Raw genomic sequence first — 23426 nt, 5'->3', positions numbered from 1 at the left:
TCCTAAACGATATCTTAACCGCCATCGATAAGAAACATTACTGTGCAGCCGTATTCATTGATCTGGCCAAGGCTTTCGACTCTGTCAACCACCACATCCTCATCGGCAGACTCGACAGCCTTGGTTTCTCAAATGATTGCCTCGCCTGGTTCACCAACTACTTCTCTGATAGAGTTCAGTGTGTCAAATCGGAGGGTCTGCTGTCCGGACCTCTGGCAGTCTCTATGGGGGTGCCACAGGGTTCAATTCTTGGACCGACTCTCTTCTCTGTATACATCAATGAGGTCGCTCTTGCTGCTGGTGAGTCTCTGATCCACCTCTACGCAGACGACACCATTCTGTATACTTCCGGCCCTTCTTTGGACACTGTGTTAACAACCCTCCAGGCAAGCTTCAATGCCATACAACTCTCCTTCCGTGGCCTCCAATTGCTCTTAAATACAAGTAAAACTAAATGCATGCTCTTCAACCGATCGCTACCTGCACCTACCCGCCTGTCCAACATCACTACTCTGGACGGCTCTGACTTAGAATACGTGGACAACTACAAATACTTAGGTGTCTGGTTAGACTGTAAACTCTCCTTCCAGACCCATATCAAACATCTCCAATCCAAAGTTAAATCTAGAATTGGCTTCCTATTTCGCAACAAAGCATCCTTCACTCATGCTGCCAAACATACCCTTGTAAAATTGACCATCCTACCAATCCTCGACTTTGGCGATGTCATTTACAAAATAGCCTCCAATACCCTACTCAACAAATTGGATGCAGTCTATCACAGTGCTATCCGTTTTGTCACCAAAGCCCCATATACTACCCACCATTGCGACCTGTACGCTCTCGTTGGCTGGCCCTCGCTTCATACTCGTCGCCAAACCCACTGGCTCCATGTCATCTACAAGACCCTGCTAGGTAAAGTCCCCCTTATCTCAGCTCGCTGGTCACCATAGCATCTCCCACCTGTAGCACACGCTCCAGCAGGTATATCTCTCTAGTCACCCCCAAAACCAATTCTTTCTTTGGCCGCCTCTCCTTCCAGTTCTCTGCTGCCAATGACTGGAACGAACTACAAAAATCTCTTAAATTGGAAACACTTATCTCCTCACTAGCTTTAAGCACCAACTGTCAGAGCATCTTACAGATTACTGCACCTGTACATAGCCCACCTATAATTTAGCCCAAACAACTACCTCTTTCCCAACTGTATTTAATTTATTTATTTATTTTGCTCCTTTGCACCCCATTATTTTTATTTCTACTTTGCACATTCTTCCATTGCAAAACTACCATTCCAGTGTTTTACTTGCTATATTGTATTTACTTTGCCACCATGGCCTTTTTTGCCTTTACCTCCCTTCTCACCTCATTTGCTCACATTGTATATAGACTTGTTTTTTTTTTTTTTTTTTTTTTTTACTGTATTATTGACTGTATGTTTGTTTTACTCCATGTGTAACTCTGTGTCGTTGTATGTGTCGAACTGCTTTGCTTTATCTTGGCCAGGTCGCAATTGTAAATGAGAACTTGTTCTCAACTTGCTTACCTGGTTAAATAAAGGTGAAATAAAATAAAAAAATAAATAAATAACAGGATCACTTTGTCATTGTGGGTGTTTACTGTGCTATGAAACCTGGCCTTTGTTGCCATCAAAACAAGTGCCTCAGGGTATTGTTTGGACTGCGGGTTATGTTAATGTTAGCTCCATGGCTGCTGAGTAAATAAGGGTAGCGCACAATATTTTGACCATAAGATAAAGTTCCTTGTTTGTGTCACCATAATTCTTGTAGATCTTCAAAGGAAAACTTCATTTGCCCAACAGTTTGCTTCAATGGATTATTATCAGTTTCACAGATGATTAAAATACAATTGAAAGCAAGTTTATTCAATGGGTTTATACACATTACAATGTCAAATACATGAATGTTGTAGATTGTTATTGGGTCAAGGTAATTCAGAAAATCATGGCTGAATTTCACTTTGAGAGTGAAGTGTATTACTCTTACTCTTCAGTGCCTCTTGTGGCGATGCCCATGGCCTTCTCTAAGCCCATGGCCTTCTCCATGACCATGACCACTACCATGACCATGGTGGTCTCTACCACCAGGGCTGTGTACTGCCTCCATGGTCACCACTGCCTCTGTGGTCTGGGGGGGGTAGCAACCCTCTGGAGGACCATGGTCTCATCTCCCCCGGAGTGGTGGTCTTTATCCCCAGGAGGACAGGCCCCTGGTCCCTTGGTCCCCCTGGGGATGTTTCTGCTGATCTACTTCATACCCTGGGGGGTGACGACCACCTAGGAAAGAGAATCAGTCAAAAGGAGAATTATCATTCAAAACTGCTAAGCAAAATAGAGCAGACAGAACAATGAGGATATTTTACCTGAGCTGCTGCCAAACATTTTCAAGTCCCGGCGATGAAATATGTTACTTTGGTAAGAAAATTGCAACAAAGGATTCCGTTTTATAATCACTGTTCGAACATATTAATATAAGGCTTATAAAACAGATTAACCTGCCCAAAAGTTCCTTGTTCAAAATCTGAAGTTATTCCAATGCATTACATGTAATCAAAAGAATAAGGAATACTCATTTGAGATATACAAATACTGAATATATGCCAGAAAAAAAAAAAAAATAATGCATGTATTTTAGTTAACATAGAACGCAGATTAAATGAAGAGTGTACACGCCTGTAACTGGTTGGTAAGCAGCTCTCGATTCTGTCCTTTGTCTTGTGTGAAGGATGTTCTCTTATTTATAGGAACTGGATAAACTACACCCTTTAATTCCCGTCATGTCATCCTGCCTGTTGTACTACACAGGTGGAGCTGAGGTATGGACAGAGTTCATATCCCGAAACGCATCACTTTGTCATTCAGAAGCAAATAATACTACTCTATCATTTTAGCTTCATGTCGAAGTGGAAGAGAGAAGAAAAAAAACTTGTAGTACTATTCTATTTCGTGTGATTCAGGGCGGCAGGTAGCCTAGAGGTGAAGAGGTTGGGCCAGTAACTGAAAGGTTGCTGGTTTGAATCCCCAAACTAAGTAGGTGAACAATCTGCCGATGTGCCCTTGAGCAAGGCACTTAACCCTAATTGCGCCTGTAAGTCGCTGTGGATAAGAACACTGTGACATCCTGGCTTGGTGTAGGCTGCTGCTATACAGTACATTACGTAAGTATTTAGTGAATTCCTAACAAAGCAAAGGAGCACCATTGAGGAGTAGTTGATAAAGCATGTATTTATGTGAACCCAGTTTATTTGCAATAGATTGATGGTTGTGAAAGCCTGGTTTGAGGCCTAGGCAGGCAGCGGGGGATGCTTTGGTAATGTGGTAACTTCTTCACTTTTTTCTCTCTGCAGTATCCAGGACTGCATTAGCACTTTCCCTGGCCTCAGTAAGCAGAGCTGATGCTCTCTGTTGAGTCTGCAAAACACAAAACACGATTGTATGAGTATAACTATGTAATAAGCCACCGGCTCTCACCAAAATCTGTTTTTTGATTCATTTTCCAGTATTGATAGATTACCTACGTTGTAACCTAGGCAGAATCCTTTTGGAGTCAGAAAGACCTACAGGCTACATTGTAATTTACAGTCACTTTGAAGGACTCATCTGGGATATCCTTGAGGTTGATCACAACGTTGTAGTAGGCTCCAAACACTGCTGTTTCCAGGGCTTTAGCTGCTACCTGCAACGCCACGAAAAATAACCATACAAGGAAGATGTTTTTGTAGGCTGTCTACAGTATAATGCATGTCATAGCTCTGGGGCATCTGTCAGAAAACGTTTTGCAACCATACTTAATGGAGACACTTATGGGTGTCCTGGCATTTTGAAATGCTCTTTTACAGTATGCCAGTAGGGTGGTATGTGTGTATAAGCAGTTGGCACTTTCACGTCTGCTCCCGCCCTTCCCCTCCCTGGCGCTTGAGGGCGCCAGGCTGCCCTGCATCACACACTCCTTCCATCTATTACGCACACCTGCCTCCCCTCGTCACGCGCATCAGCGATATTGGACTCACCTGGACTCACTCATCACCTGTTATTACCTCCCCTATATTTGTCAGTTCCCCAGCTCTGTTCCCTGTTGCTGCATTGATTGTTTTTTGTCGGTGTCACCTGTTTGCTGACGCTGTTACTGTCTCGTTCCATGTCCGTTCTATATTAAATGTTTTACTCCCCTTTACCTGCTTCGTCTCTCCACCGTCATTCATATGACAGGCACAAAACAAAATGTTCCACAGTCATTTATGCATGTCCGGTGTCTGCCCTCAAGCAAATAAACAACTGCATAGAAGTCACTCAGGTATGCTTGCAAAGTTGCAATGCAAAATCCATAGACAGGGACTCTGTTCATGGTTTCAGTCACTGTAAAACCGTCCCTCATACAGTACCTGGAGGTCAGACTTGCAGACCACGTTTCCGTAGATCACCATTTCCTTTAGACAAGGCCACAGCAGGTTGACTCTTTCAGCCAGAGACAGTGGGACCGCCACGGCCTGCTTCAGACCCTCCTGCATGGCAGCTCCCCTCCTGCGGCAGGAACAGGGGTAGGGGTAATGGGAAGGCAGGAGTAGGTAGGAATAGGGGAAGAGGCAGGTCAGAAGCAAGACCAGGGTAGGGGCGGTGGCAGGATTAGGCGTGGGGATAAGTATATGGTGTAGGAAAGAGGAAGCGCAGAGAGGTGAGATAGATTTGGAGCATGACAAGACTACACCATGACTACAAGACTACACCTTACGTACTGTTAGACTAGATGAGCTGGCAGTAAAGGAACTACAGTAAGCCAGTCTTCTTTGGGAAAGCCTGCTTTATGTGGTTACAGGGATGGGCCAGGTTGCTTGCCAGGTAAAAGGAGGTGGCGTGTGAAGACAGGTGACAGCGGGATACTGGAGAATGTACAGTAATGAGTTTCCATAGATGTCAACCTGAAGTAAAGATGGGTTAAAATAGATCCAACGTGTTGCGCTGTTTGTGTGTGTGTGTGTGTGTGTGTGTGTGTTTAATTACACATCTACTTTACTGACATGCTTCTCTGACATCTTGGATTCGACAGAAGTGCCATATATTGTAGCATGGCAATCACCTTTTGACTTCATCTGATGTGTTCCTTGGCATCTTCAATGCAGCCTGAAAACGAGAAAGTTAAACCTTATAAAACAGGAGTAACTGCATACAGTGTCAGCAAAGCCTATGCAAGCCACATTTATTCTCACATCACAGTTAAACGCGTAGTGTAATACCATCAGCCTTCAACAAAATTCAACAATGGCATCACCACAACCTGTGGTGAAAATGCAACAAACTATGACTAGTATGTGAGGCTAGATGGAAGTGATTCATTGACAGGTTCATTGGCAGAGTCAAAAAGATCTAGAAAGTTGTACTAAACTCTTCTTTGTTCCCTGAAGGTTATATCGACACTCCTTTTCCACTAAAAGATTACATTCCACTACATTTTCATAGCAAAGCCACAAGACAGCAAACATCAAGATCATACCTTGGTTCGAACCTCCAAAGTAAGCATTTACAAGAAACAAAAACAGCTTTTATCACTCGTTCTTCACCTGAACTTTTATCATCAGAAGAAATATTAATCATATTTTGTATGACTCTCTGCTTAGCTAAAAGGCTGGGCAGGGTCACATCAGGTTGTGTCGCAACGAGCAGCAGGTAGCCCAGCAGTTACTGCGTTGGGGCAGTATTCGAAAGGTCGCTGGTTCGAATGCCCGGGCCGACAAGGTGAAAAATCTGTCGATGTGCCCTTGAGCAAGGGCACTTAAACCTAATTTGTTCCAGGGGCTCTGTATTACTATGGCTGACCCTGTAAAACAACACATTTCACTGCACCTATCCGGTGTATGTGACAATAAAACATGTATTTTGTCCCAAAAAAATTCTTAGCCTGGAATCTAATCTGAATATGCTCTGAAACGGAGTAAAGTGAAACAATAGTGAAAAATATTCCGTTAGGATTTCAGTCTAGTTTTTCCCGGTATAGTTCCTGCTTTCCCTAGCCCGGTTAACCCAGACTGAAGGCTTCAATCTGGTTTAACCATGATATGTTTCCCTCTCACCATATAGCGACTGAACGCCTTGGAGTCTGCGTCCACCATGACCAGCAGTTCATTCATGGCCTGATGGAAGGGAGGGATGAGTCTCCTCATGATGCTGTCCAGGCTATCAAACTGCCTCTTCCCATATGTCATCTGACCCACCATGGCTCCCAGAGCAGCCCCCTGAAATACACACACACACACACCTTTGACTCCTCCTTGTATTGTACATACTTTATATTGGTTTATTCCTATGTGCTGGGCAAGGTCATACGGGGAATATAGTCATCTACATGATATTAAAGATGTTTGTACCATTGCAGCGATGGCAGCAGAGACTGACCCTCCTCCAGGAGCAGCGGTTCTGGCTCCCACGCTGCGGACAAACTGCTGCAGAGACAGAGACACCAAACGCTTGTCCTCCTCAGTCCTCTCCACCATGTACCTAGAGTCACAACCATAGAAATAGTTTTGAATGACTAGAATGGAAAAGTCCCATAGGCCATGGAAATAGTGCACTCATTGGCACTCACTCTATGATTCTCTCTTTGGGGACGAAAGGCCCAAGTGAATCAAGCCCAAGTTTACTGATGACCAGGCGGACTTTGTGCTCCTCCTCCACAATGAAGAGCCTGTCTCTCTGGATGTAGAAGTCAGCACAGTCCAGCACGGCTCTCAGAGGTATGAGGCCTACAATCTCAGAGCCCACCACTGGCAGGTTCAGGTCCTGGGGAGAAGAGGAAGGAAGGAGAGGTGTCAAATTGGCTCAACTTGTTGACATTATTAGCTGCCCTTATGTCACTGGTTCAAACCACCAGATCAGTGAGAGGGTTTTGTACAATAATGCTGTGCTGTTTTCAGCTGAGGTTGTTGTTGTTGTGGTCGTGGTAGCTCCTTACCTTGGCCGCACTGCAGATCTCTTCGTAAACAGTGTGGACGGGCGTCAGCTCAAAGTCCAGGATGTTGGTGGACACCTGGGCTATGTTCGCCTCTTCCAGGTACCATCCCATTCCCTGCACCTTCTTCATCAGACCCGGCTATAATACAAATCAATCATGTTACTCTCTTTGGAAGCAGACAAGGCATATGACTCAAAAATAGACGTTTATTAGTTCAGCGTCAGTTATAAAGAAGAGGAAAACAATAATGTATTGTAAAAATGAGAGGAATCTCTTCCAAAGCCAAAGTAGCCGTGTGTCATTCATCTCTGACATTGGGCGATCAAGACCGACAGTAGCGAAGCCTACCCTACCTGGTCTTTGCTTCTGCCTTTTTCCCGGATATCTAGTGCGATCCGATGGGCTTGTTCCTTGGTGCTGAGGAGGTTAATGTTCTAGGCAACCAGGAATTTGCGAGCCCCTGCTACTGTAGCTCCCCAGGAGGCCACGAAGGTGGCGGGGCCATAGTCAGGAGCCCACTCTGTCCTCTTCAACTGAGAACAATAGACACATCGGCATCATTTAGTGCTTTCCAACCCCATTTAAACATTGTGTGTTTGAGCTACAGACTTTTTTTTTTTTTTACATTGGATTCGTCTATTTCTTCCGCATCAGCCAATACCAAACATTAGCCTGGGGGTTGAGCAGTGTTAATGAGACAAAGGCGGATCCAGAAAATGGTTATTCTCACAAAAACATCTGTAAAGTCTGAACGGTTTAAGCTACAAACTAATATGACCCCAGTATGAAAAGCTAAGACTCTCATGAGCTTTGCTCTATGACGCTCACAAGCCACACAAGAGTCATTAGAAAGGTAAGGGATCTTCAACATAGAAAATCATACACAATTATTGCACATTGTGTATAATACTGTAAAAAGCTCACATAGTTGCTGTCACAAACACCAAACTCCACATAGTTGTCACTGACTAATTATTAATTTCCCACTGAGCAAACAATCTGTACTTGCAGCATTCTTATAAAAAAAACGTTTTTATCACGTTTTTGCTTGGTGGACCTTATTTTTGATTGACATTTATTGACAATAAAACTCATGAATGCAACTGTTTATGTCAACCTGTTTTGTGTTCCATGTGTATCCCTGGTTGTCTTGAAAACAAAATTGTAAAACACTTCAATGTGAGGATATAGAGTTGAAGTCGGAAGTTTACATACAGTTAGGTTGGAGTCATTAAAACTTGTTCTTCAACCACTCCACACATTTCTTGCTAACAAACTATAGTTTTGGCAATTCGGTTAGAACATCTACTTAGTTCATGACACAAGTAATTTTTCCAACAGACAGATTATTTCACTTAAAATTCACTGTATCACAATTCCAGTGGGTCAAAAGCTTACATACACTAAGTTGACTGTGGCTTTAAACAGCTTTAAACAGCTTGGAAAATTCCAGACAATGATGTCATGGATTTAGAAGCTTCTGATAGGCTAATTGACATAATTTGAGTCAATTGGAGGTGTACCTGTGGATGAATTTCAAGGCCTACTTTCAAACTCTTTGCTTGACATCATGGGTAAATCTAAAGAAATCAGCCAAGACCTCGGAAAAATAATTGTAGACCTCCACAAGTCTGATTCATCCTTGGGAGCAATTTCCAAACGGCAGAAGGTACCACGTTCATCTGTACAAACAATAGTACGCAACTATAAACACCATGGGACCACGCAGCCGTCATATCGCTCAGGAAGGAGATGCGTTCTGTCTCCTAGAGATGAATGTACTTTGGTGGGAAAAATGCAAATCAATCCCAGAACAACAGCATGTGAAGACGTACAGAAAATGTTTGACCTCTGTCATTGCCAACAAAGGGTATATAACAAAGTATTGAGATAAACTTTTGTTATTGACCAAATACTTATTTTCCACCATAATTTGCAAATAAATTCATTAAAAATCCTACAATGTGATTTTCTGGATTTTTTCTCTAATTTTGTCAGTCATAGTTGAAGTGTACCTATGATGAAAATTACAGGCCTCTCATCTTTTTAAGTGGGAGAACTTGCACACTTGGTGGCTGAATAAATACTTTTTTGCCCCACTGTAACTGAAAGTAGTGAAAGTACTGCCTTTGATTTTTAGCTTATTCTTCGCTGCTCTATTCTCTTATACAATGAGGGAAATGTTGCCCATAGGGTATGAATACAATAAAGTTAGGTCAAACTCACTTTCTCTGACAAGGCCTCATACTCTCCTGCCCGGACAGAGGGAAGAGATCTCCTGTTCTCTTTCCTCGCTGCTTCTCCATAAAGATACACTATGGAGAAAAGACAACGTGTCTTATTCACCTGTATGTGGCTTTTTTTTTTTTCTAATGTTCTTGTCCTCTTGCTCAGTTGTGCACCGGGGCCTCCCACTCTTTCTATTCTGGTTAGAACCAGTTTGCACTGTTCTGTGAAGGGAGTAGTACACAGAGTTGTACCAGATCTTCAGTTTCTTGGCAATTTCTCATGGAATAGCCTTCATTTTTCAGAACAAGAATAGGCTGACGAGTTTCAGAAGAAAGTTCTTTGTTTCTGGCCATTTTGAGCTTGTAATTCAACCCATAAATGCTGATGCTCCAGATACTCAACTTGTCTAAAGAAGGCCAGTTGTATTGCTTCTTTAATCAGCACAACAGTTTTCAGCTGTGCTAACATAATTGCAAAAGGGTTTTCCAATGATCAATTAGTGATAAACTTGGATTAGCTATGATCAAATTGGATTAGCTAACACAACCTGCCATTGGAACACAGTAGTGATGGTTGCTGATAATGGGCCTCAGTACGCCTATGTAGATATTCCATAAAAAAATCTGCCGTTTCCAGCTACAATAGTAATTTACAACATTAACAATGTCTACACTGTATTTCTGTGTAGACATTTCTAAGTGACATCAAAGTACATTTCTAAAAGACCCCTAACTTTGAATGGTAGTGTAACTGTTTGACTAAGTCATGTGAGGGGTCAACAGTTTCTATCTCTCTTTTTTAGCTCTTACTCTCTATCTCCTACCTGTGTGTTTGGTCATATCAATGAGTGGGAAGGCAGTGTGTGCAGCGTTCAATGCACCCTCCACCACAGCCTATGGCGAGCCTACGAAGCTGTAGACTGTACGGTTGGTGGAGGATCCAGGGTCCACGTCGAGCAGACTGCATCCCTCCGTGCTGGAAATGGCCTCTGCTATTGCATCAATCACCTGGAGGCAAGTCACATTGACTCTTAAAACATTTTCAGAAAACATTTTGTTTGTATCTCGAGATCACATTCAGGATTGAGATTATTCTGTAAAATCTTTTGGAATTGGCTTGTTTGTTTGCTTATGTATTCACAGTCTCCATGAGCCACCCTTGATTGATAAATATAAATATGTAAATGTAGAAAAATGTAAAATATTGTTTTTATTGGTAATCAAGATCGATGTTTCAGACAGAAAGTCTTCTTACATGACCAATATAAAGCTACCATGTGTATTGTGTTAATCACACCAGACTACTACTAACGGTTTCCTTCTGCTGTGCCAACAGGTAATCCACTTTCTGTATCTCCCATGCCTACTCACCTTTTTGTTCCGACCCTCGGAGAAGTTGGGCACACACTCCACCAGCTTAGCCATGATGCGTAATAATCACAGAGTCGGGTAATCCGAGACAAGGAATCAGACCAATTTAAGGCATACGTTTATTCCCCCTTTCTCTCTGCTCCAAAAGCACACACCAACCCATCCAGTCAGTCTCTTCAACCCCAAACGGGACATTTAAGCAGTCTGTCCATCTGTAACGCTGGTTGAATCATTAACTTGCTCTATTGTCCTCTTATCTAGGGCAGCTGGCAGTGATTCACCAGGCTGCTCTAGTCTAATATTTACCAGGACCTGGTGCGGATTGTGCCAGCCTCCCATGCAACATTCACAGACACAAATCCCTGATTCACCATAGGTTAGACTTAAATACTGGAGCACCAGATGCGAAGGGTGAAGGAATAAATCCAGTATGATCAAAGGAAGTATCCAAGCTGACAGACGGATAGCTGGTGAACTCTCCACTCTAGCTGTTACCTCTGCGTTCTCACCACAGCCATAGTAAACACTTGGCTAAGTCCTATTAGATGATATCTCAGGATCAGAGATGGCAATTTCAATAATTATGATTGAAATGTGAAGTGGTGCACAGATCTAGCCCCACCGCTGCATTACGATATTGCATTCATTGTGTATTCATCTCTTGTATTTATGGTATGCAGAGTTTCTGAACATTTTGGTACCAGTAACACTGTTTCCTAAATAGTACACAAAATATGCACCATCACTAATATGATTTGTTAAATCTGAATCAAAGAGCTTCATGTTGGTTATTATTGGCTATGGCAGTAGTGACTCTTTTATAGCCTCTGTGACCTTTGATCCAAAGGATTAAACAGTCTATAATGGTCAAACATACTCAGCAGTCAGCATTGATCTAGGTGATCAAAGCATTACTCAGCTAAGTAGCAGTCAAGCAGGCCGATTCTTATTATCCACATTGACAGGTCAACTAGTTTGTTTTTATACAGATGTATCCTACTGCTTTGGTCTTGTTATGCTGAAGATGCAACCACTGAGGCTATAGGCTGTGCTATCCAGCCCAGTGTTTCTGAAACCTTTTTCTGTGCTGGGGACTGTGTTCTAGCCAACTGTTGAAGGATTAACTAACATCAATTGCTTTTACACCTGCATTGTTTGCTGTTTGGGGTTTTAGGCTGGGTTTCTGTACAGCACTTTGAGATATCAGCTGATGTACGAAGGGCTATATAAATACATTTGATTTGATTTGATCAATTAATGAACACCTGTCTATGGTTGCATCACATCATCCTCCCCCAAAACAAACAAATACAGTTGGCTGGACTGGTTAATGAGTAATGCTACAGAGGGGATCTGGATGGATTGAGCTGCTTTTTTAGAACTGGGCACTAAACAGACAAATATTTGAGCGTTTATTGGTGCAGTGGAACACTCCTACTACCTGGTCCTATTGGCATACATTAACTTCAATGCCTATGAATAAAACAGATCATTGTTGAAATAAAATGAAAGTCTAACTCCTTGTTTCACTCTGTGATCAACTCAAACTCAATATGTTGCTCAATATGTAGGATGCAGATCATCCGAAAAAGGGTGTTCATGTTATGTACACACTTCACAATTGTGAGTATAAATAAAATGAATAGTATCAAAAACTACCACTCTGTTATTATCAATGTAGCTAAGGTTTATATTTATGCATGTAGTAATGGGAGTGTGGCTCAGTTGAGAGAATGTGGATCAACACCCCTTTTTTTATGGGCCTCAAAGTCAAAACGCACAAAAATGACAACCATGAAATACACCAGTAGATGTAAAGTACTCCACAAATTCCTATATAATTAGATAAGAGGTAGCATTTCGAAAATATGAATTTCATTGTTTTGGCCGTGTTGGAGAGCTTCAAATCCATGAAGCATTGTAGGTCAATTGTGACTTTTTTCAAATGTAACCTTTATTTAACTAGGCAAGTCACTTAATTAAGAACACATTCTTATTTACAATGACGGCCTACACCAGCCAAACCCTAAACAGGACAACTCTGGGCCACCATATGAGACTCCCAAACACGGCCGGTTGTGATACAGCCTGGAATCGAAACAGGGTCTGTAGTGACGCCACTAGCACTGAGATGCAGTGCCTTAGACCGCTGCGCCACTCGGGATCCCGACTGATTGAATTATCTACAAATAATAATCATAATAATCATTATTTGTAGATCTGTCATTCGGGAGTCGCCCACTGTCGGCTGCAATGTCGAACAAGTGCATAATATTGAAGGTCCAAAACAGAAAAAGACGGAAATAGTCACGAAACTTTCCCAGCGGATCACTTGAGGCACGTCTGAGTTGAAAGGTTGAACGCAGTTGCGCTCTCGCGAGATTCGTTGCCTGTTTTCACAACAGAAACATATTTTTTATATTTTACGAAACGTTTTTCTAAAATATCCAAGCGCTGCATAGAATGCTGGCTACAGGAGCAGTAAGTACACAAACGATATTGCTAGCTTGCAAGCGTTATCTAGCTAGGTTAACAAGAGCTTACACAAGGCTTTTGATTTTTTTTTTGCTAGCACAAGGCCAGTTACTGTCCTGACTTTGGCCAGTAGAGTTGCTATTAGCTAGCTAATGCTAAACGTGTTACAAAGATGTTTCGAACACCTCTTGTGGTAAACTGTTTGGATAATACATGCATTTGAATGAGCTAGTTATGGTAGCTAACTATGGTGGCGAACTATTTGGGAGAAAGTTACTGTATCCATGACAGTAACGTTAATTGACATATTGTTGTTGACAGTTGTTAGCTACCGTACGGTAGCCAGCCAGCTAGCTCCCTAGCTAACTCATTCATTCATGCAGGTGGCTAGAAACCCATTGCTAGCCCTGTTGTTAATTCAAACACTTTGTCAATTTAGCTCAATGTGTCCACCTCTCCTGTAAAACAGGCTGTAACCACGGCTCTGGCCCAAGTGGATAGGGAAAAGATCTACCAATGGATCAACGAGCTGTCCAGCCCAGAGACCCGCGAGAATGCCCTGCTCGAGCTCAGTAAAAAACGGGAGTCCGTGCCAGATTTGGCTCCAATGCTATGGCACTCCTGTGGGACTATAGCTGCTCTCCTGCAGGTAAGATTGTGGACGACACTAACTGGCCAGTCTCCAGCAAGATGGAGCATGGTTTTCCTCTGTGAGTGTGGCTCTAAACTTGATGATGACCCACTTCATACTCTTTCATAAATAGGAAATAGTCAACATCTACCCCTCAATAAACCCCCCAACCCTCACCGCTCACCAGTCCAACAGAGTATGCAATGCATTAGCACTTCTGCAATGCGTGGCCTCTCATCCAGAGACAAGGTGGGTCCCTTGATTTCTCTCATCATGATTGAATTGAACAGTGCACTTATCCAAAACAGTCAGAGTATTTTCTTCTATATGATGTGAAATGTGTAACTTATGTACTGTTGTTTTTCACAGATCGGCATTTCTGGCAGCACACATTCCTCTATTCCTGTACCCCTTCTTACACACTGTCAGCAAAACACGACCATTTGAGTACCTCCGACTCACCAGCCTAGGAGTCATCGGTAAATATCCTTTATATCATTTTTGTGCTTATATTGCTATGATGCCTTGTCTGTCTTTTCTTCTCTCTATCTCACTCTCTGATGTTGTCATTGCCTAAGTAATGAAATTATCCAATTACTTTGACAATACAGTATGTGTCATGTATGTTTCTCTATAACTTGTTCCTGTTTGATTGGCAGGTGCCTTGGTCAAAACAGATGAGCAGGAAGTGATCAACTTCCTGTTGACGACAGAAATCATTCCCCTGTGCCTTCGCATAATGGAGTCTGGCAGTGAGCTTTCCAAAACGGTATCTCTCTCGCTGTAGCGCTCTGGTTCTGTAGCTCTCTCTCTCTCTGTAGCTCTCTCTCTCTCTCTGTAGCTCTCTCTGTTAGAGGTCGACCGATTATGATTTTTCAATGCCGATACCGATTATTGAAGGACCAAAAATCCGATGCCAATTAATCGGCCGATTTGTTTATTTAATAAATGTTTTTTTATTTGTAATAAGTTTTTTTATTTGTAATAATGACAATTACAACAATACTGAATGAACACTTATTTTAACTTAATATAATACATCAATAAAATCTATTTAGCCTCAAATAAATAATGAAACATGTTCAATTTGGTTTAAATAATGCAAAAACAGTGTTGGAGAATAAATTAAAAGTGTAATATGTGCCATGTAAAAAAGCTTACGTTTAAGTTCCTTGCTCAGAACATGAGAACATATGAAAGCTGGTGGTTGCTTTTAACATGAGTCTTCAATATTCCCAGGTAAGATGTTTTAGGTTGTAGTTATTATAGGAATTATAGGACTATTTCTCTCTATACCATTTGTATTTCATATACAGTGGGGCAAAAAAGTATTTAGTCAGCCACCAATTGTGCAAGTTCTCCGACTTAAAAAGATGAGAGGCCTGTAATTTTCATCATAGGTACACTTCAACTATGACAGACAAAATGAGAGAGAAAAAATCCAGAAAATCACATTGTAGTATTTTTAATGAATTTATTTGCAAATTACGGTGGAAAATAAACTTTTGTTATTACATTTGACCAAATACTTACCTCAATACTTTGTTATATACCCTTTGTTGGCAATGACAGAGGTCAAACGTTTTCTGTAAGTCTTCACAAGGTATTCACACACTGTTGCTGGTATTTTGGCCCATTCCTCCATGCAGATCTCCTCTAGAGTAGTGATGTTTTGGGGCTGTTGCTGGACAACACAGACTTTCAACTCCCTCCAAAGATTTTCTATGGGATTGAGATCTGGAGACTGGCTAGGCCACTCCAGGACCTTGAAATGCTTCTTACGAAGCCACTCCTTCGTTGCCCGGGCGGTGTGTTTGGGATCATTGTCATGCTGAAAGACCCAGCCACGTTTCATCTTCAATGCCCTTGCTGATGGTAGGCTTTGTTACTTTGGTCCCAGCTCTCTGCAGGTCATTCACTAGGTCCCCCCGTGTGGTTCTGTGATTTTTGCTCACTGTTCTTGTGATCATTTTGACCCCACGGGGTGAGATCTTGCGTGGAGCCCCAGATCGAGGGAGATTATCAGTGGTCTTGTATGTCTTCCATTTCCTAATAATTGCTCCCACAGTTGATTTCTTCAAACCAAGCTGCTTACCTATTGCAGATTCAGTCTTCCCAGCCTGGTGCAGGTCTACAATTGTGTTTCTGGTGTCCTTTGACAGCTCTTTGGTCTTGGCCATAGTGGAGTTTGGAGTGTAACTGTTTGAGGTTGTGGACAGGTGTCTTTTATACTGATAACAAGTTCAAACAGGTGCCATTAATAAAGGTAACGAGTGGAGGACAGAGGAGCCTCTTAAAGAAGAAGTTACAGGTCTGTGAGAGCCAGAAATCTTGTTTGTTTGTAGGTGACCAAATACTTATTTTCCACCATAATTTGCAAATAAATTCATTAAAAATTCTACAATGTGATTTTCTGGATTTTTTTTCTCATTTTGTCTGTCATAGTTGAAGTGTACCTATGATGAAAATTACAATCTTCTCTCATCTTTTTAAGTGGGAGAACTTGCACAGTTGGTGGATGACTAAATACTTTTTTGCCCCACTGTACCTTTGACTATTGGATGTTCTTATAGGCACTATAGTATTGCCAGTGTAACAGTATAGCTTCCGTCCCTCTCTTCGCCCCTACCTGGGCTCGAACCAGGAACACATCGACAACAGCCACCCTCGAAGCAGCGTTACCCATGCAGAGGAAGGGGAACAACTACTCCAAGTCTCAGAGCGAGTGACGTTTGAAACACTTTTAGCGCGCACCCCGCTAACTAGCTAGCAATTTCACATCGGTTACATCAGCCTAATCTCGGGAGTTGATAGGCTTGAAGTCATAAACAGCGCAATGTTTGAAGCATTGCGAATAGCTGCTTTCCTTAAACTCACTAAAGTGCTGTTTGAATGAATGCTTACGAGCCTGCTGGTGCCTCCATCACTCAGTCAGACTGCTCTATCAAATCATAGACTTAATTATAACATAATAACACACAGAAATACAAGCCTTAGTTTCCGGATTCGACCATATTAATTACCTATCATCTCGGAAACAAAACGTTTTTTCTTTCAGTGAAATACGGAACCGTAACGTATTTTATCTAACGGGTGGCAACCCTAAGTCTAAATATTGCTGTTACATTGCACAACCTTCAATGTAATGTCATAATTCCGTAAAATTCTGGCAAATTAGTTCGTAACGAGCCAGTTGGCCCAAACTGTTGCATATACCCTGACTGCGTGCAATGAACGCAAGAGAAGTGACACAATTTCACCTGGCTAATATTGCCTGCTAACCTGGATTTCTTTTAGCTAAATATGCAGGTTTAAAAAATATACTTCTGTGTATTGATTTTAAGAAAGGCGTTGATGTTTATGGTTAGGTACGATTGTGCTTTTTTTGCAAATGCGCTTTTGTTAAATCATCCCCCGTTTGTCAAAGTTGGCTGTCTTTGTTAGGAAGAAATAGTCTTCACACAGTTCGCAACGAGCAAGGCGGCCCAAACTGCTGCATATACCCTGACTCTGTTGCAAGAGAAGTGACACAATTTTCCTAGTTAAAATAAATTCATGTTAGCAGGCAAATATGAATATGCAGATTTAAAAATATATACTTGTGTATTGATTTTAAGAAAGGCATTGATGTTTATGGTTAGGTACATGTTGAAGCAACAACAGTCCTTTTTCGCGAATGCGCACCGCATCGATTATATGCAACGCAGGACACGCTAGATAAACTAGTAATATCATCAACCATGTGTAGTTAACTAGTGATTTTGATTGATTGTTTTTTATAAGAAGTTTAATGCTAGCTAGCAACTTACCTTGGCTTTTTACTGCATTCGCGTAACAGGCAGGCTCCTCGTGGATGCAATGTAAGGCAGGTGGTTAGAGCGTTGGACTAGTTACCCGTAAGTTTGCAAAATTAAATCCCCGAGCTGACAAGGTAAAAATCTGTCGTTCTGCCCCTGAACAAGGTAGTTAACCCACCGTTCCTAGGCCATCATTGAAAATAAGAATGTGTTCTTAACTGACTTGTCAAGTTAAATAAAGGTGTAAAAAAAATCGGTGTCCAAAAATACCGATTTCTGATTGTAATGAAAACTTGAAATCGGCCCTAATTAATCGGCCATTCCGATTAATCGGTCGACCTCTAGCTCATTGCCTGTCTTCTCATGAGAGCCAGGTCTGCCTACGGCAGCCTTTCTCAATAGCAAGGCTCTGCTCACTGAGTCTGTACATAGTCAAAGCTTTCCTTAAGTTTGGGTCAGTCAGTCTTTTTTAGGGCCAACTAGCATTCTAGTTTGCTCTGTTTTTTTGTTAAATACTTGACACATTGGAAATAATTATCTTTTTGTTTTCTCATGATTTGGTTGGGTCTAATTGTGTTGCTGGCCTGGGGCTCTGTGGGGTCTGTTTGTGAGCAGAGCCCCAGGTGATGGCTTTGTTATGGAAGGTTTGGGAACCTATTCCTTTTAGGTGGTTGTATAATTGAACAGCTCTTTTCTGGATTTTGATAATTTGCAGGTATTGGCCTAAATCTGCTCTGCATGCATTATTTGGTGTTTTATGTTGTACAAGGAGGATATTTTTTTGCAGAATTCTGCATGCAGTCTCAATTTGGTGTTTGTCCAATTTTGTAAATTCTTGGTTGGTGAGCGGACCCCAGACCTCACAGCCATAAAGGGCAATGGGTTCTATAACTGATTCAAGTATTTTTTTTGCCAGATCCTAATTGGTATGTCGAATTTTACTTTCCTTTTGATGGCATAGAATGCCCTTCTTGCCTTGTCTCTCAGATCGTCTCCAGCTTTGTGGAAGTTACCTGTGGTGCTGATGTTTAGGCCAAGGTATGTATAGTTTTTTTGTGTTCTAGGGCAACTGTGTCTAGATTGAATTTGTATTTGTGGTCCTGGTGACTACCTTTTTTGGAACACCATTATTTTGGTCTTACTGAGATTTACTGTCCGGGCCCAGGTCTGGCAGAATCTGTGCAGAAGATATATGTGCTGCTGTAGGCCTTCCTTGGTTGGTGACAGAAGCACCAGATCATCAGCAAACAGTAGACATTTGACTTCAGATTCTAGTAGGGTGAGGCCGGGTGAGGCAGACTGTTCTAGTGCCCTCGCCAATTCGTTGATATATATGTTGAAAAGGGTGGGGCTTAAGCTGCGTCCCTGTCTCACCCCACGGCCCTGTGGGAAGAAATGTGTTGTTTTTTTTGGCCTATTTTAACCGCACAATTTTTGTTTGTGTACATGGATTTTATAATGTCGTATGTTTTTCCCCCAACACCACCTCATGCCAAGTTGAGTCGAAGGCTTCGAAGGCAACAAAGCATGGGAAGACTTTGCCTTTGTTTTGGTTTGTTTGTCAATTAGGGTGTGCAGGGTGAATACGTGGTCTGTCGTACGATAATTTGGTAAAAAGACCATTTGACATTTTCTCAGTCCATTGTTTTCACTGAGGAAATGTATGAGTCTGCTGTTAATGATAAATATATAGGATTTTCCCAAGGTTGCTGTTGACGCATATCCCACTGTAGTTTTTGGGGTCAAATTTGTCTCCACTTTTGTGGATTGGGGTGATCAGTCCTTGGTTCCAAATATTGGGCAGATGCCAGCGCTAAGGTTGATGTTAAAGAGTTTTTGTATAGCCAATTGGAATTTGTCTGTATATTTGATCATTTCATTGAGGATACTATCAACACCACAGGCCTTTTTGGGTTGGAGGGTTTTTATTTTGTCCTGTAGTTCATTCAAGGTAATTTGAGAATCCAGTGGGTTCTGGTAGTCTTTTAATAGTTGATTATAAGATTTGATCATGTATATGTTTTTGCTGTTCTTTGTTACAGAGCCAAATAGATTGGAGAAGTGGTTTACCCATACATCTCCATTTTGGATAGATAATTCTTAGTGTTGTTGTTTGTTTAGCATTTTCCAATTTTCCCAGAAGTGGTTAGTCTTCAATTACGTTGAGCTGATCTCTGTCTCTCGCACGCTCTCTCTCTGTCGTTCTCTCGCTCTCTGTCTCTAAAGATAAATGTATTTCAACTAGGGATGCACGATTTATCGGTGAACATATCGAAATCGGACAATATTAGCTAAAATGCCAATATCGGCATCACCCCGATGTCTAGTTTAACGCGGACGTTAAAAACCGATGTCAAAGCTACCGTGCACACATATATAACGTAGGTACATGACGTAATAACGCCACATACAATTTTGCGCTACACGTGCAACACGGCATTCCTAACCTAGCCCGCAATGTCTACTGTGTGGATCGAGCAGTCAATTGAAAGCGTAAGACAATTTCAGCGAGACAACTCAAAGGCGAAATCCATTAAAGCCAAGATAATGGCATTCATTGCCCTTGACAATCAACCGTTCTCTGCCGTGGGTGATGTTGGCATTCGCCGACTGGTCCAGCACCGGTACACACTACCAAGTGCGCTATTTTTCAGATGTTGCCCTACCAGAGTTACACAGTAATAGCGTCACTGCTATTAGCTTCACGACATGCATACTATGGAATGCTGTTTGGGTCTTTGCGTGTGAAAAAAGATACAGTAGCACTGTCAAAGTTGTACAAAAAAAGTCTGCAAACACTGGCCACGAACGATGTGTTTACAATACCGCGTTTGTAATAAAGCATAATTTGTTCGACTGCAACTTCTGGGATAGCTAACTTTAGCTTGGTATCTAGCTAGCACCAATACAACCAGCCTGAAAACAATGACCAGTAGAAACTACTATTATTACTATTATTCTTAGCTATGATTTAGGAATCCTTGTGAGTAAGTATTAGCTAGGTTGCCACTTGTTGTTCGCCTATTGAAATTGAACTTCAGTTCATGAAAATAAATAGCTATCTAGCTACTTAGTGAGGCTCGCCGGACCAGGTTATGTGTCGTGAAGCTAGCCACCGCAAGGATTAGGCACAATAGTGGAATTTGCAGTTTTCCTTCAATATAAAAGTATAACACATTGTATTATGCCATACTTTTATTTTGAAGGCTAACTGCAAAGTCCACTATTGTGGCTAATCCTTATTGTGGTTGGCTTCACATAGATGGGTCTGTTCACCATTAATCAAATAAGAACGGTCTCATAAATTAGGGTTATTTTAGATGACACCTAGCTAAATAGTTAGCAAGCTAACTATAGCTACAGAAACAGATTACGTCATGTTATTTGAAACGTCAAATAGTGTTATTTGACGTGTATCTTTTTTGACACGCAAAGACCCAAACGGCGTTCCATAGAAATCCTTGTTGAGAATGAAACAAGTGAACAACGAAACTGCACAGCAAGTAAGTGAAAGAAAGTGGTTTTGATTATGTTTTACTGGTAATAGGGACCCACGTAAATGCCACCAAAATAACCTTTTGGTCTGTGTGTGTAACCTTTTATTTAACTAGGCAAGTCCGTTAAGAACATTATTATTTACAATGACGGCCTACCCCGGCCAAACCCGGATGACGCTGGGCCAATTGTGCCCCAACCTATGGGACTCCCAAACACGGTCGGATGTGATATAGCCTGGATTCGAACCAGGGATTGTAGTGACGCCTCTTGCACTGAGATGCAGTGGCTTAGACTGCTGCGTCCATTAACTATTTAACTGTACTAGAATGCTTAAAAGGCCGCAAAAAATTTGAATATCGGTTATCAGTATTGTTTTTGTTTTTTTTGCATGGAAAATATCAGATATCGGTATCGGCCAAAAATGTCATATCGATGCATCACTAATTTCAACCCTAATTTTTTTGTCCGACAGGTAGCAACTTTTATACTACAGAAAATCCTACTTGATGACACAGGGCTGGCATACATTTGCCAAACGTATGAACGCTTCTCCCATGTGGCCATGATACTTGTAAGTTCAAGGTTAACCAATATTCAAAATATTATACTTTTCTAGACACTGGTTGCTTCCTGAATAATTTTTTAAAAAGTTTAAAAATATATATATATATTTTTTCTCTCTTTCAGGGCAAAATGGTTCTTCAGCTCTCCAAAGAGCCCTCTGCTCGTCTTCTGAAACATGTTGTCCGCTGTTACCTACGCCTGTCAGACAACTCCAGGTATTGAAATCAACTCTTCGACCCGCTGTTGCTTGTCTCATTTAGCCTGCGTTCATTCCTTCAGTGTTTTTGAAGCAATTTTCAAGGAATTACTAAAAAAACATATTGGGGAAATGATGTTTGGCACTGAAAACAGTGGATGTGGTCATGGTCTTATCTGGATAAATAATAGATTCTGCTGATAGTGACTTACTCACTATCATAACTAACATGACTTTGTTTTTCTCACCTCTGCCCCCACACCAGAGCCCGAGAGGCCCTCCGTCAGTGTCTACCAGACCAGCTTAAAGATACCACGTTTGCCCAGGTCTTGAAAGACGATACCACCACCAAACGCTGGTTGGCACAGCTGGTGAAGAACTTACAGGAAGGCCAAGTCACAGACCCCAGGGGCATCCCTCTGCCCACACAGTAGCTCTCCTCACTTCTCCAGCAGGGTTGCACAATTATGGTAACCTTCCCATGATTCCCAGGTTTACGAAGACTTTCCTGGAATCCGTGTGGAATAATCAGAAAATCTGGTAATTTTCCAAATGGGATTTATGTAAAACCTGGGTATTTTGCCAAAGTTACTGGAATTTTGCATCCCTACTTACCATGCAGCTGCACTGAGTGATACCCACCAGCAAGGATCCAGCTTCCAGAAACAGGAAAAATCCACCAGTTTGAATGACAGACGGTCTCATAAAGGGCTGCATATTTTGTGAAGAAAGACTCTATTGAATGAAAGACCTCTACTCAGCCGTTTTCTCACAGTATCTTTCATTCAGATCAAACTGTCTGCCCTATCTCCAGAAGTATATGGATGCGTTTTCACTTGTCCTCAAACTATTAGTTCTATATTTTTTCTCAAGGAAATTTTGGAGTCTTCACTAAGTGTTCTGAGATTGAAGTGTACGACAGAATAAAATGTTACACCTTGACGTATGAGGTACTGTTTATGTGGCATACTTTCTCTTGTGTAATAACATATTACAAAGTAACTGCTTTGTAGTTACATGCATGTGTTATAGATATGCACATCTCAAATAGGCTAGTGAATGGAAATCAACTGAAATCAAGCTGCTTCTGTGTTGTGTATATTACAGAGGTTGCTGCAAGGTAAACGTGTTGGCGTGCTTCAGTGTTAACAGATAAGGGACCCCCCCATTTGAGCCTTGGCCCTGTCTATCTATGTGAAATCTGAGCTGCTGCAGTGTATTATTGATGTTCTGGAACCTGAGTGGAGACTCGGTCAGAAAAAATAAGTTAATGTTCTCAGTGCTAAACTATAGAGGTAACTCCGGCCTCAACACAGCCTTGTTTCTCTGTCAGTGGCAAAGCAGGTAGCCTAGTGGTTAGAGCTTTGGGCCAGTAACCGAAAGGTTGCTCGGTCGAATCCCTGAGCTGACAAGGTAGAAGTCTGTCATTCTGCCCGTGAACAAGGCAGTTAACCCACTGTTCCCTGGTAGGCTGTCATTGTAAATAAGAATTTTCTTAACTGACTTGCCTAGTTAAATAAAGGTTAAAAAACAACATTTGAGTAATGCCTCTTCTCTTTAAACTCTCCTCCTCTGACCTGGCTTATTCATCATTTATAAAAACACTGACCTGATGTGCCAAGTGTGAGTGTACTGCATCTTTGATGAGTACGGTGTCTCCCTTTAGGTAATTGTCCCCTGTTCACTTGGGTTCATTGCAGCAGG

The 23426-nt window shown here is 41.7% G+C and overlaps 2 protein-coding genes and 1 long non-coding RNA gene across 9 annotated transcripts; 2 read left to right on the top strand and 1 right to left on the bottom strand.

The window, feature by feature from the left end:
- Positions 1-1864: 1864 nt before the first annotated feature.
- Positions 1865-9280, bottom strand: LOC115133951 (formimidoyltransferase-cyclodeaminase-like). Of its 6 annotated transcripts, none has more exons than XM_065025662.1 (10): positions 9189-9280; positions 7316-7495; positions 6963-7100; positions 6597-6790; positions 6379-6508; positions 6085-6246; positions 5094-5137; positions 4402-4540; positions 3534-3695; positions 1865-3430 (listed from the first exon to the last, which is right to left on the bottom strand). In XM_065025662.1, the coding sequence occupies exons 3-9, from the start codon at positions 7089-7091 to the stop codon at positions 3567-3569; spliced, it is 927 nt and encodes a 308-aa protein (XP_064881734.1). In that variant the 5' UTR covers positions 7092-7100; positions 7316-7495; positions 9189-9280; the 3' UTR covers positions 1865-3430; positions 3534-3566. The 6 variants fall into 6 exon arrangements, 4 of the variants coding, with proteins under 4 accessions (XP_064881734.1, XP_064881730.1, XP_064881728.1 ...); XM_065025658.1 differs by having other exon boundaries at positions 3538-3695; XM_065025656.1 differs by having other exon boundaries at positions 1865-3695.
- Positions 9281-9959: 679 nt separating this feature from the next.
- On the top strand, positions 9960-12078 carry LOC135574352 (uncharacterized). The gene is made up of 2 exons (XR_010465392.1): positions 9960-10204; positions 10527-12078. It is a non-coding gene; the product is annotated as an uncharacterized LOC135574352 (long non-coding RNA).
- An 806-nt stretch (positions 12079-12884) lies between these two features.
- On the top strand, positions 12885-23256 carry LOC115133957 (CCR4-NOT transcription complex subunit 9). 2 transcript variants are annotated; one of them, XM_029667425.2, is made up of 8 exons: positions 12885-13042; positions 13506-13685; positions 13801-13916; positions 14037-14146; positions 14327-14436; positions 21435-21533; positions 21650-21741; positions 21976-23256. In XM_029667425.2, exons 1-8 carry the CDS (start codon positions 13025-13027, stop codon positions 22154-22156), a joined length of 906 nt encoding a protein of 301 aa, XP_029523285.1. In that variant the 5' UTR covers positions 12885-13024; the 3' UTR covers positions 22157-23256. The 2 variants fall into 2 exon arrangements, with proteins under 2 accessions (XP_029523285.1, XP_029523293.1); XM_029667433.2 differs by having other exon boundaries at positions 12891-13042; positions 21988-23256.
- The last annotated feature ends 170 nt before the right edge of the window (positions 23257-23426 follow it).

This window comes from Oncorhynchus nerka, linkage group LG2 (genome assembly GCF_034236695.1).
Source record: "Oncorhynchus nerka isolate Pitt River linkage group LG2, Oner_Uvic_2.0, whole genome shotgun sequence".
In the NCBI taxonomy this organism is placed as follows: domain Eukaryota; kingdom Metazoa; phylum Chordata; class Actinopteri; order Salmoniformes; family Salmonidae; genus Oncorhynchus; species Oncorhynchus nerka.
This window is presented reverse-complemented; position numbering and strand designations above follow the sequence as displayed.

Coding starts and splice junctions, on each gene's coding strand:
- LOC115133951 (XM_065025656.1), bottom strand. CDS start 7,091: ATGAAGAAGGTGCAGGGAATGGGATGGTACCTGGAAGAGGCGAACATA. Junction 6,509..6,596: donor CCCAAAGAGAGAATCATAGA/GTGAGTGCCAAT, acceptor TTGTGACTCTAG/GTACATGGTGGAGAGGACTG. Junction 6,247..6,378: donor CTGCTGCCATCGCTGCAATG/GTACAAACATCT, acceptor TGTGTATTTCAG/GGGGCTGCTCTGGGAGCCAT.
- LOC115133957 (XM_029667425.2), top strand. Junction 14,437..21,434: donor GCAGTGAGCTTTCCAAAACG/GTATCTCTCTCG, acceptor TTTGTCCGACAG/GTAGCAACTTTTATACTACA. Junction 21,534..21,649: donor CCCATGTGGCCATGATACTT/GTAAGTTCAAGG, acceptor TCTCTCTTTCAG/GGCAAAATGGTTCTTCAGCT.